This window comes from Rhinolophus hipposideros, assembly GCF_964194185.1.
Source record: "Rhinolophus hipposideros genome assembly, chromosome: X".
Lineage (NCBI taxonomy): Eukaryota > Metazoa > Chordata > Mammalia > Chiroptera > Rhinolophidae > Rhinolophus > Rhinolophus hipposideros.
Genome location: NC_138046.1, coordinates 67239182 through 67251833, shown reverse-complemented (window position 1 = coordinate 67251833; position 12652 = coordinate 67239182). Strand labels below are relative to the sequence as shown.

Genomic DNA, 12652 nt, shown 5'->3' with positions numbered 1-12652 from the left:
TGAGCATTTTTTCATATGTCTATTTACCATTTGTATATCCTCTTTGGAGAAATGTCTCCTCAGGTCCTCTGTCCATTTTTCAATTGAGTTGTTTGTTTTTTTGTTGTTGAGTTTCATGAGTTCCTTGTATATTTTGGATATTAGCCCCTTATCAGAGGAACTGTTTGCGAAAATCTTCTCCCATTCAGTTGGTTGCCTCATTATTTTGTCAATAGTTTCTTTTGCTGTGCAGAAGCATTTCAGTTTCATATAATCCCATTCGTTTATTTTAGTTTTCACTTCCATTGCCTTTGGAGTCAGATTCATAAAATGCTCTTTGAACCCAAGGTCCATAAGTTTAGTACCTATGTTTTCTTCAATGCAGTTTATTGTGTCAGGTCTTATGCTTAAGTCTTTGATCCATTTTGAATTAATTTTGGTACATGGTGACAGGTAGCAGTCCAGTTTCATTCTTTTGCACGTAGCTATCCAATTCTGCCAGCAGCATTTATTGAAGAGGCTGTCTTTCCTCCATTGTATGTTTTTAGCTTCTTTGTCAAAAATTATCTGTCCATACTTATGTGGTTTTATTTCTGGGTTCTCAATTCTATTCCATTGGTCTATGTGTCTGTTTTTCCGCCAATACCAAGCTGTTTTGATTATTGTAGCCCTGTAGTACACACAAAAATCAGGGAGTGTGATACCTCCAGTATTGTTCTTTTTTTTAAATATTGCTTTGGCTATTCGGGGTCTTTTGTGGTTCCAAACAAATCTGATGATTTTTTGTTCTATTTCTTTAAAAAATGCCACTGGGATTTTAATGCGGATTGCATTAAATCTGTATATGGCTTTGGGTAATATGGCCATTTTAACTATGTTGATTCTTCCAATCCATGAGCACGGAATGTCTTTCCATTTCTTTGTGTCTTCTTCAATTTCTTTCAAAAATGTCTTATAGTTTTCAGCATATAAATCCTTCACATCCTTGGTTAAGTTTATTCCTAGGTATTTTATTCTTTTTGCTGCAATTGCAAAAGGAATTGTTTTTTCTATCTCTTTTTCTGAGATTTCACTGTTGGTATATAGGAAAGCAATGGACTTTTGTACGTTGATTTTGTAGCCAGCAACTTTACTGTATTCATTGATTGTTTCTAATAGCTTTTTGGTGGAGTCTTTAGGGTTTTCTATATATAGCATCAGGTCATCTGCAAAGAGTGACAATTTAACTTCTTCATTCCCAATTTGGATGCCTTTTATTTCTTTCTCTTGCCTGATAGCTCTGGCGAGGACTTCCAACACTATGTTGAAAAGCAGAGGTGATAGGGGACAATCTTGTCGTGTTCCTGAACGTAGAGCAAAGGGCTTCAGCTTTTCACCATTAATTATGAGATTAGCTGAGGGCTTGTCGTATATGGCCTTTATTATGTTGAGGTATTTTCCTTCCATACCAATTTTAGTAAGTGTTTTAATCAAAAATGGATGTTGTATCTTATCAAATGCTTTTTCTGCATCAATTGATAGAATCATATGATTTTTGTCCTTTATTTTGTTTATGTGATGTATCACATTGATGGATTTGCGAATGTTGAACCATCCTTGTGCCCCAGGGATGAACCCAACTTGGTCGTGATGAATAATCTTTTTAATGCAATGTTGTATTCGATTTGCTAGAATTTGGTTTAGGATTTTAGCATCTGTATTCATCAGGGATATAGGTCTGTAGTTTTCTTTTTTTGTGTTGTCCTTACCAGGTTTTGGTATCAGGGTAATGTTGGCCTCATAAAATGAGTTAGGGAGTACTGACTCGTCTTCAATTTTTTGGAAGAGTTTGAGCAGGATTGGTATTAGATCCTCTTTGAAGGTTTGGTAGAATTCACTGGTGAAGCCATCTGGTCCAGGACTTTTGATTTTGGGAAGGTTTTTGATGACTGATTCAATTTCGTTACTGGTGATCGGCCTGTTAAGATTTTCCAGTTCTTCATGATTCAGCCTTGGAAGGCTATATGTTTCTAAGAACTTGTCCATTTCTTCTAAGTTATTAAATTTGGTGGCATATAGTCCTTCATAGTATTCTTGGATAATCCTTTGTATTTCTGTGCTGTCCGTGGTAACTTCCCTTTTTTTATTTCTGATTTTGTTAATTAGTGTCTTCTCTCTTTTTATCTTAGTGAATCTAGCCAAGGGTTTGTCGATTTTGTTAATCTTTTGAAAGAACCAGTTCTTTGTCACATTAATTTTTTCTATTGTCTTTTTGTTCTCTACTTCATTTAGTTCTGCTCTGATATTTGTTATTTCCTTTCTTCTGCTGACCTTGGGTTTCACTTGTTCTTCTTTTTCTAGTTTTTTAAGGTGTAACATGAGGTTATTTATTTGGGATTTTTCTTGTTTCTTGAGATAGGCCTGTAATGATATAAATTTCCCATTAAAACTGCTTTCGCAGCATCCCAAAAATTTTGGTAGGATGTATTTTCATTGTCATTTTTTTCTATGTATTTTTTTTTTTTTTTTTTTTTTTGGCTGCTTAAATATATTTATTCAAAAGTACATGGGTTGGACAAACCCAGTGGCCTAAGCATACATCATTACATATATTTTATCCCGATTCAATCGCACATTTTCTTGGATATAGCCTATTATTACTACTTCAGCGAGGGGAACCTCACTTCAGTGAGGGAAACAACCCGTACAATTTACTCGATGGAATGAAATTCAGAGGAACAAACAACTGGAAATTCCCAAGTTATATTTCCTTTCACAAAATATATTCGGCCCAGTCAAGCTAGAGTCTACAAAAGAATGATTAAAAAACAAACAAACAAACAAACAAAACGTAAAAATAGATTCTCTTCTTCCTACCCTCAAAGAAATCTTCAGATTAAAAAAAAAAATAGTTTGGGGGGTCTGTAATTGAAGTACATTTGATTTAAAAAATGAAGTGTACTAGGTTACCATGCAGATTTATACAACAATTGAATGTAGAAAAACACCAGAAAGCAAAGCTCTATGTGATCCAAACAGAGCACCCTTTCTTTGAATATAACAGAACCACATATTTTTAAAAGCTGAAGATATTAAGTTTACAGAAGTGCAAAACAACACTAAACAAAAATTCTTTATTTTTAAGAAAAAGGCATGTTTTCTCATTTTCTTTTCTTGCATAAATTTTAATTCTTTCCAGTGGAACCAAAACCTCCTGAACCCCTTTTAGTGTCATCTAAAACTTGAACTTCCTCTATTTCAGGATAAAAAATCCGTTCACAAATGAGCTGTGCAATTCGGTCACCCTTTTTGACTTCAAACTTTTCTTTGCCAAAATTAAACAGTACAACACCAATATTTCCTCTGTAATCTTCATCTATGACACCAGCTCCTACATCTATGAAGTGTTTTGCAGCCAATCCAGAACGTGGAGCTACTCTTCCATAGCACCCAGAAGGAAGAGCTATTTGAATGTCGGTTTTCACAAGGATTTTCTCCATAGGTGGTACTGTGTAATCATAGGCACTGTACAGGTCATAGCCTGCGGCGCGCGCAGACCCCTTGGTGGGGGCAGTGGCGTGCTCCGAGAGCCGGACGAAGCGGAGCCGAGTGCCGCCCTCCTCCGCAGGGCGTGGCCGCTTGCTGGGGGAGATGACGGGGCCCTCTTCAGAGCAAGGCATGGTAGAGCAGAGCACAGGCGAGCAAGGGCGCACAGGGAAGAGAAGGGCGCAAAATCTCTATGTATCTTTTGAGCTCTCCTCTAATTTCTTCTTTGACCCAGTCGTTCTTTAAAAGTGTGTTGTTTAATCTCCATGTATTTGTGTTTTTTCCTGCTTTCTTTTTGCAGTTGATATCCAATTTCAAAGCTTTGTGATCAGAGAATATGCTTGGTATGATTTCAATCTTCTTAAATTTGCTGAGGCTGATTTTGTGTCCCAATATATGGTCTATCCTTGAGAATGTTCCATGTACACTAGAAAAGAATGTATAGTCTGATGTTTTAGGATGAATTGCTCTATATATGTCAATTATGTCCAATTCATCTAATGTGTCATTTAGGGCTGCAATTTCGTTATTTATCTTCTGTTTGGATGATCTATCCATAGCTGTCAATGATGTATTTAAGTCCCCTAGTATAATTGTGTTTTGGTCAATTTCTCCCTTTAGTTCTGTTAGTAGTTGCTTGGTATATTTCGGTGCTCCCTGATTGGGGGTATAAATATTGATGACTGTTATGTCTTCTTGTTGTATAGTCCCCTTTACCATTATGAAATGTCCATCTTTGTCTCTTGTTATCTTTTTCACCCTGAAGTCTGTTTCATCGGAAATCATTATGGCTACACCTTATTTTCTCTGGGTACCATTTGCTTGGAGTGTCAATTTCGACCCTTTCACTTTGATCCTATGCTTGTCCTTGTAGCTGAGATGTGTCTCTTGGAGACAGCATATGGTTGGGTTTAGTTTTTTGATCCAATCTGCTACTCTGTCTCTGTATTGGTGAGTTCAGTCCATTTACATTTAGGGTGATTATTGATATGTGAGGATTTCCTGTCATTCTGTCTTTAGTTTTCTGGTAAGGCTGTGTCTTCATTGTTTCTTTGCCTTTTTGTTGTTGTCTGTTATTTTTGTGTGGTGGTATTCTATGATGTTTCCCTCTGTTTCTTCTTTTATTACAGTATATATTTCAGATTTAGATGTTTGTTGAGTGGTTACCCTTGAGTTCATGTAAAAGAAAGTTTGATATTTAGAGTATTCCAGTTTCTTCAGTACGCTTACTTTCTCTATTCCCATATTCCAGTTCAGGCCTTTACGCTCCCCCGTTTTATGTTTCGGTTGCCACAAGTTGTCCCTGTTGATGGTGGTCTAATAGCCTCCTTTAGTATTTCTTGTAGTGCAGGTCGTGTATTAGAAAATTCCCTCAGTTTCTGGATGTCTGGAAAGGTCTTTATTCCTCCTTCATATCTAAAGGAGATCTTTGCTGGATACATTATTCTTGGCTCATAATTTCTCTCTTTCAATAGTTTGAATATTTGGTTCCATTCCCTCCTAGCTTATAGAGTTTCTGCTGAAAAATCTGATGATAATCTAATGGGCTTTCCTTTGTAAGTTACCGTCTTCTGTTCCCTGGCTGCCTTGAGGATTCTTTCTTTGTCATTGATTTTAGACAGCTTCAATACAATGTGCCTTGGTGAAGGCCTGTTGGGATTGAGGTAATTAGGTGTTCTATTTGCTTCTTGGATTCGAGGATCCAGTTCTTTCCACAAGTTTGGGAAGTTCTCATTAACGATTTATTTGAATATATTCTCTGTTCCCTTCCCTCTTTCTTCTCCTCTGGTATGCCCATTATTCTTATATTGCTCTTTCTGATGGAGTCAGAAAGTTCTTGTAGAGTTCTTTCATTTCTTTTAAGTCTCAAGTCTCTTTCTTCTTCCCTCTGTGTAAATTCCAGGTTCCTATCTTCGATGTCACTGATTCTTTCCTCCATCTGGTCAACTCTACTACCTAAGCTGGATATTTTATTGTTAATTTCTTCTATTGAGTTCTTAATCTCCAGAAATTCTATTTGGTTCTTTTTCAAGATTTCAATCTCTTTTGTAAAATGCTCATGGTGTTCTTTGATTGTGTTTCTGAGTTCATTAAACTGCCTTTCTGTTTTTTCTTGCATCTCGTTCAGTTTTTTCAGAATTGCGATCTTGAATTCTCTGTCATTTAAATCACAAATGTCCATATCTCTAAGTTGCTTTTCTGGAGACTTTTCACTTTCTTTCTGAGCTATCTTGTTGCCTTGGTTATTCATGGCAATCACTGATTTACTATTTCTCTTCCTAGACATCTACAGGAGTGTCTTCTGCAACAGGTTGATAGGTATGCGAAGAGCTTTTGGAGTTCCAAAGCTCTTTCTACACCAGATTCAGAGCCCGTTTGTTTCAGCAGTTCTGTTTTCTCCTGCAGGGATCTGCCCAGATAGGTGGGGCCAGGGGCGGGGTGAGTTGTGAGAGGTGGCCCAGAGCAATGGCAGCGACCACCACCACAGCCAGTCCTGCTTCCACAGCTCCCTCCCCTTTGCCGGAACTAGTTGAGCTGCGAATCTGTGTCTGCGGTCCACAGTTCTCAGAGCAGCAAATATTCTGTCCTTTGATCTGACACTGCTACTTTATCGCTTCTAGCACCGGGCAGGTGGGGGCGGGGCGAGCTCTGGGAGGGTAGGGAGGGGCGGCTAGTCTCTGTGCCTAAGGCTTCCGTTCTCCGCTCGGCAGTGAGGGCTTAAACCACCGATCTCAGCCCTCTTCCCTCAGTCTTTGCTGCCGGGAGCGTTGGGTTCAGCCGTTCTGTATGCTGCCCCCTCAGCCCTGTGGGCCGCAAGCGGAGCCCCAGCAGTCCGAGTCCTTCCCTCTCCCGCTGCTGCGGAAGATCCGGGAGCAGCGGGCTCCGAACACTGAGCTAGGTCTGTGTCCTGCGCCCGCGCAGCTCCGTCTCTGCACTTCTCTCCCTCCTCCCCCGCTCGCGCAATTCACCCACCTGGAGGTGAATTCAGTAGTGGGCCTCTTCGTCTTGCCCGCCTGCTGTGCAAGGAGTCCTTTGTGGAGTTATTGTTGTCCGATTCGTTGTAAATTCCAGGGGAGCGTCACAGAGGCTCACCTCACGCCGCCATTTTTTTCGAGAATCGGTATTTTCTTTTTTTGATGCAATTGTAAATGGGATTATTTTCTTAATATCTCATTCTGACAGTTCATTATTAGTGTATAAAAATGCAAACAAATTCTGAATACTAATTTTGTATCCTGCTATTTTACTAAATTCATTTATCAGTTCTAATTTTTTTTGGTGGAATCTTTGGGGTTCTCTTTATATAGTATCATGCCATGTGCAAATAATGACAGTTTTTCTTCTTTTCCAATCTGGATGCCTTTTATTTATCTTCTTGTCTGATTGCTAGGGCTAGGACTTCCAGTATTATGTTGAATAAAAGTGGGGAAATTGGGCATCCTTTTCTTGTTCCCGATCTTAAGGGGAATGCTTTTAACTTTGCCCCATTGAGTATGATGTTAGCTGTGGGTTTCTCACATATGGCCTTTACTATGCTAAGATATTTCCCCTCTATTCCCACTTTGCTGAAAATTTTTATCATAAATATATGCTGGATATGGTCAAAGACTTTTTCTGTGTGCATTGATATGATAATATAATTTTTATTCTTCATTTTATGTTGTGTATCATATTCATTGATTTGCAGATATGAACCAACCTTGCATACCAGGAATAAATCCCACTTGATAATGGTGTGTGATCTTTTCTATGCATTGCTGAGTTGTGTTTGCTAATATTTTGTTGAGGATTTTTGCATCCAAGGTCACCTGTGATTTTGGTATATATATATATATATATATATATATATATATATATATATATATATACACATACACACATATATATGTATATATATGTGTATATATATGTGTATATGTATATATATATAGGTGTAGGTATATATATGTATATATATATACATGTATATATGTATATATATTTTTTTCTTTTTCTTTTTTGTAATGTCTTTGTCTAGTTATGGAATCAAGGTAATGGTAGCCTCAGAATGAGGTTGGGGGCCTTCCCTTCTCTTGAATTTTTTGGAAAAGTTTGAGAAGAACAGGTGTTAATTCTCTTAGAATATTTGGTAAAATTTGCCTGTGAAACCATCTGGCCCAGGACTTTTGTTTGTTGGCGCCTTTGGATTAGTGATTCAATTTCATTAGTAGTAATCAGTTGCTTCAGATTTTCTGTTTCTTCTAGATTCAGCTTGGAAGATTGTATGCTTTTAGTATTAATAATTTACGCATTTCTTTTTGATTGTCTAATTTGTTATATTTGCATATATATAAACATATATTTGCTTATAGTATTTTTTTTTTTTTTTTTTTTTTTATTTCTGTGGTGTCAGTTGGACTTCTCTTTCAGTTCTAATTTTATTCATTTGGGTCCTCTCTCTTTTTTTTCTTGATGAGTCTGGCTAAATATTTATCAATTTTGTCTACCTTTTCAAAGAACCAGCTCTTGGCTTCATTAATCTTTTGTATTGTTCTTTTTAGCCTCTATTTCATTTATTTTCACTCCGATCTTTATTATTTGCTTCCTTCTACTAACTCTAGGCCTTGTTTGCTGTTGTTTTTTCCAGTTCATTAGGTGTAAAGATAGACTGAGATTTTTCCTGTTTCTTGAGGTATGCCTGCATTCCTATGAATTTCCCTCTGAGGACTGCTTTTGCTGTGTCCCATAGATTTAGGGTCGTTGTGTTTTTGCTTGTCTCAAGGTATCTTTTTGTTTCTTCCTTGATCTCATTGTTAACCCATTCATTGTTTAGTAGCATGTTATTTAGCGTTCATGTGTTTGTATGTTTTCAGTTTTTTTCTTGCAATTGATTTCTAGTTTTATACCATTGTGGTTAGGGAAGAATCTTCTTATACTTATTGAGACTTGTTTTGTTTACTAACATGTGGTATATCTTGGAAAATCTTCCATGTGTTCCTTGAAAAGATGTGCATTCTGTTGCTTTGGGGTGAAATGCTATAAAAATATCAATTAAATCTGTCATTTAAGGCCACTGTTTTCTTTTTGATTTTCTGTCAGGGTCCATTGGGGTCAATGAGATGTTAAAGTCCCCTACTATGATTGTGTTGATCTCTCCTTTTATGTTAGTCAATATTTCCTTTATATATTTAGGTGTTCCTATGTTGGATGCATAGATGTTTACTAAGGTTATGTCCTCTTGTTGGATTGATCCTTTTATCACTATGTGATAGACTTCTTTGTCTCTTATTATAGTCTTCATTTTAAAGTCTATTTTATCAGAGGTAAGTATTGCTTCCCTGTTTTTATTTTCATTTTCATGAAGCATCTTTTTTGCATCCCTTTACTTTCAGTCTATATGTTTTTTGATCTGAGGTGGGTCTCTTGTAGACAGTATTTCCATGTTTCCTTATCCATTCAACTATTTTATGTCTTTTGATTGGAGCATTGAATGCATTCATATTTAAAGTGAAAATTGATAGGTACATAGTTATGGCCATTTTATTATTCATATTTTTAATTTTGTTTGTTTGTTTGTTTTCCCCATTCTTTTTCTTAAAGCAGTCCCTTTAACTTTTCATGTAATTTCTGTAGTGGTTTGATGTTACTGAATTCCTGTAGCTTTTTGTTGTCTGGGAAGCTCTTTATCTGTCCTTCAGTTCTAAATGATAGTCTTACTGGGTAGAGTAATCTTGGTTGCAGGCTCTTACTTTTCATCACTTTGAATATTTCCTGCCAATGCCTTCTGGTCTGCAAAATTTCTGTTGAGAAATCAGGTGACAATTTTATTGGGGCTCCCTTGTAAGCAACTGGTTGGCCTTCTCTCATTGCTTTTAGGATTCTTTCTTTGTCTTTAACCTTTGCGTTTTAATTATAATTAAAATGTTGTGGTGTGGGCCTGTTTGGGTTCATATTGTTTGGAACTGTTTGCATTCCCTGGCCTTGTATGTCTATTTCCTTTGCTACATTGGGGAAGTTTTCAGTCATTATTTTCAAGTAGGTTCTTGTTCCCTTTTCCCCTGTCTTCTCCTTCTGGTACTCCGGTCATGTGAATGTTGTTACTCTTGATGTTGCCCCAGAGGTCCCTTAGACTATCTTCATTTTTTAAAATTCTGTTTTCTATTTGTTGTTCTGATTGGTTGTTTTATACTACTTTGTTGTTGTCGTTTGGTGGGTTCAGGAGACAGGGATGAGACTGGCACACAGGATGCAGTTTTAAGATGTAGGAGCAGAGGGCTACAGCTCACTCAGGCAAGTAGCAGCCACCCTGTAGCTTTCATCATTTTTATTGTGTTCATACAAGGAATGCCTGACAGTTTTACATAATTCAAAAAGCAACTTTTTTAATGGCAACAGCTGTGTTCTCTTATACTGGTTATCTGTTTTGGTTTGTTTAGCCCTTAGAGAGGAAGTCTATGTTCCAAGAGTACTCAGAACTATTTGCAGTCCTGAGCACGGCATGACCTGTTTGCGGGCCACATTTTCTTGGCAGATCATCAACTTCCATAGCAGGGCACCAGCTTCCATATCCTTAGATATCCTCTACACCTTGTCTTCTAAACTGCTGATTTGATACTCTGCTCCGTCAAATCTGCTGTTGATTCCTTGTAGTATACTCTTCATTTCAGTTATTGTATTCTTTATTTCTCACTGGTTCTTTTTTTTAGTTTCTATGTCCTTCCTTATGCTTGCAATCTTTCTGTTGAAGTTCTCATTAATTTCCTTAAGCATTCTTATAACCAGTGTTTTAAACTCTGCCTCTGGTAGGTTAGCTGTTTCTATTTTGTTTAGTTCCTTTTCTGGAGTTTTCTCCTGTTCTTTTATTTGACACACGATTCTTTGTTTCTAATTTTGGCTGGCTTTCTGTATTTGCTACTATGTATTAGGTAGATCTCCTATGTCTCAGTCTTTGCCAGATGGCCTTATTTAGTCGGTGTCCTATGTGGTCCTGTGGCACAGTCTCTCTGATCACCTGTGCATATGTTCCAGGAGTGTCCTTTGTGCGTGTTGTATGTATTCTCCTGTTGCAGTTGAGCCTTAATTGCTTTTGGTGCACCAGTGGATGAGAATGACTCTCAGGTTGACTGGCTGTGAGGATTGTTTCACCCCACAACATATGAACTTCTGTGTGGGGACTGACCACTTAGAGGGTAATTCACCCAAGTGGGTCCCTGTGCCTGTTGATACCGCTTTTTGGGTATGCCACTTATGAGCCTAACCAAGTAGTGCTCTCATGTGGTTTGAGGCCAGCCACTGGGTGTGTTGTTTCTAGTGCCTCTTGGGAAAAGCTCTCGTGAATGCCAATTTCTGCCTTGGCTTTGACCCACCCAGGGCTACCTAGTAAGAGCTACAAAGCTATATGTGATTGGTTGTTGCCTGTGTTGTATTTGGAGGCATCTTGGGGTGGCCTCGCTATGACCTGAGGCCTCGCTATGACCAGCTGACACCAGCATCAGGCCCAAGGCGCTTAACAAAAAGCCCAAGGCACCCCTAAGCCTGTTGCCACCTGTCAGTTGCCCATAAGGCTCAGCCACTAAAAGAGCCTCCTTAGGTCTGTGGGCCAGACTGGTTGACCCAGTGTAGACAGTGCTCCAAGTAATACTGCTTGAGCTGTGTGGGGTAGAGTCCTAGGGTGTCAGAGGGTATGCCAGTGTTTTTATTTTCAAAGTTACTGAAGATTCACTCCTTGAGCCAGTGTTGAGCCTGTAGCCCCTTGGCAAAATGCCCTGAGAATATCATGGCTAGCCACCACTCACTTCAGGTTCACAGATCCCTAACAGCCACTCAATAAAGGCTTCAGTACAAACTGGGGCTGATGGCCCACTACTGCTGTTTCCCAGGCTGCCATGGACTGCAATAGACTCTTGTTATTTTTAGCACTTTGTCTTTTTACTTAATAATATATCCTAGATCCCACTGATACTGCACTCCTTCTTAGAAAACACTCGAGAGTCTATGGGCCCCAGGAGGGCAGTGGCTGGCCTCAGTATGCTCTGAGACTTTTGCTGCGTAGCACCAGGCTCAGCACTGTCACTAAACCAGAATTTACATTAACCAGGTGAACACCACTCGTCCAATCCTGGTGACTACCTGAGACTCTGCCTCACCTAACTGACATACTGCATGAAGCTCTATCAGTGGTTGAGGCTTTCAATGGCCAGCAGGAAGCAGCAGACCTTAGGGTGCCGTGGGCTATTTGTGGAGCTACCTGAGGCCTGGTACTAGTGGTAGTTATCCTTGATTCTAATCACGGCCTTACCCACACATCTCCAGGTCCAGCAGAGGCAGTGGCCAACTGTGGATTGCTTTGTAGCTCCTACCAGGTATACCTTGACCAGTCACAGGTAGTAGATGACCTGGACCTGCACCAGAGTTCCCCCCAAGAGGTCCCAGAACCAACATACATGGATCAGTTTCACACCACAGCAGAATACCACTCAATTAGACCCAAAAGTGGCACACCCAGAGGGCGGTCTCAGCAGGCCCCAGAACCCACTGGGGCAAATCCTGCTCCATAGGGTAAGCCCCCCAACAGAAGCCCATAAACTGTGGATGTGGCCATACCCCATAGCCAGTCAGTCTGAGGATCAATCCCACCCACTGATGTGCCAACAGCAATTAAGGCTCAACTATAACAGGAGGGCACACAAAACACACAAGGGATGCTCTGGAGCACCTGGCACAGATGACCAGGAAGACGGTGCCATTGGGCTCTATAGGACACCTACCTACATAAGGCCACCTGGCCAAGAACGGGAGATGTAGCAGATCTACCTAATACATAGAAGCAAACGCAGAGAAGAAGCCAAAATGAGGAAGCATAGAAATATGTCCTAAATAAAAGAACAGAAGAAAGCTTCAGAAAAAGAACTAAATGAAATGGAGGCAAGCAACCTACCAGATAAAGAGTTTAAAACAATGGTTATAAGGGTGCTCAAAGAACTTAGTGAGAACTTCGAAACAGAGATAACAAGCATAGAAAAGGACATTAAAACCACAAAAATGAACTAACTGGTCAGAAATAAAGAGTAAAATGACTGAAATGAGGAACATACTAGAAGGAATCACCAGCAGACTAGATCAAGCAGAAGATGCACTCAGTGATTGGGAAGACAAGATAGCAGAAAAT

At 39.1% G+C, this 12652-nt stretch overlaps 1 protein-coding gene across 1 annotated transcript; it reads right to left on the bottom strand.

Annotated features, from left to right (window-relative positions):
* Positions 1-2879: 2879 nt before the first annotated feature.
* On the bottom strand, positions 2880-3638 carry LOC308494917 (deoxyuridine 5'-triphosphate nucleotidohydrolase, mitochondrial; the record flags this gene model as incomplete). The annotated part of the gene is made up of 1 exon (XM_081042888.1): positions 2880-3638. One exon carries the CDS (start codon positions 3636-3638, stop codon positions 3144-3146), a length of 495 nt encoding a protein of 164 aa, XP_080899014.1. The 3' UTR covers positions 2880-3143.
* Between the last annotated feature and the right edge of the window lie 9014 nt (positions 3639-12652).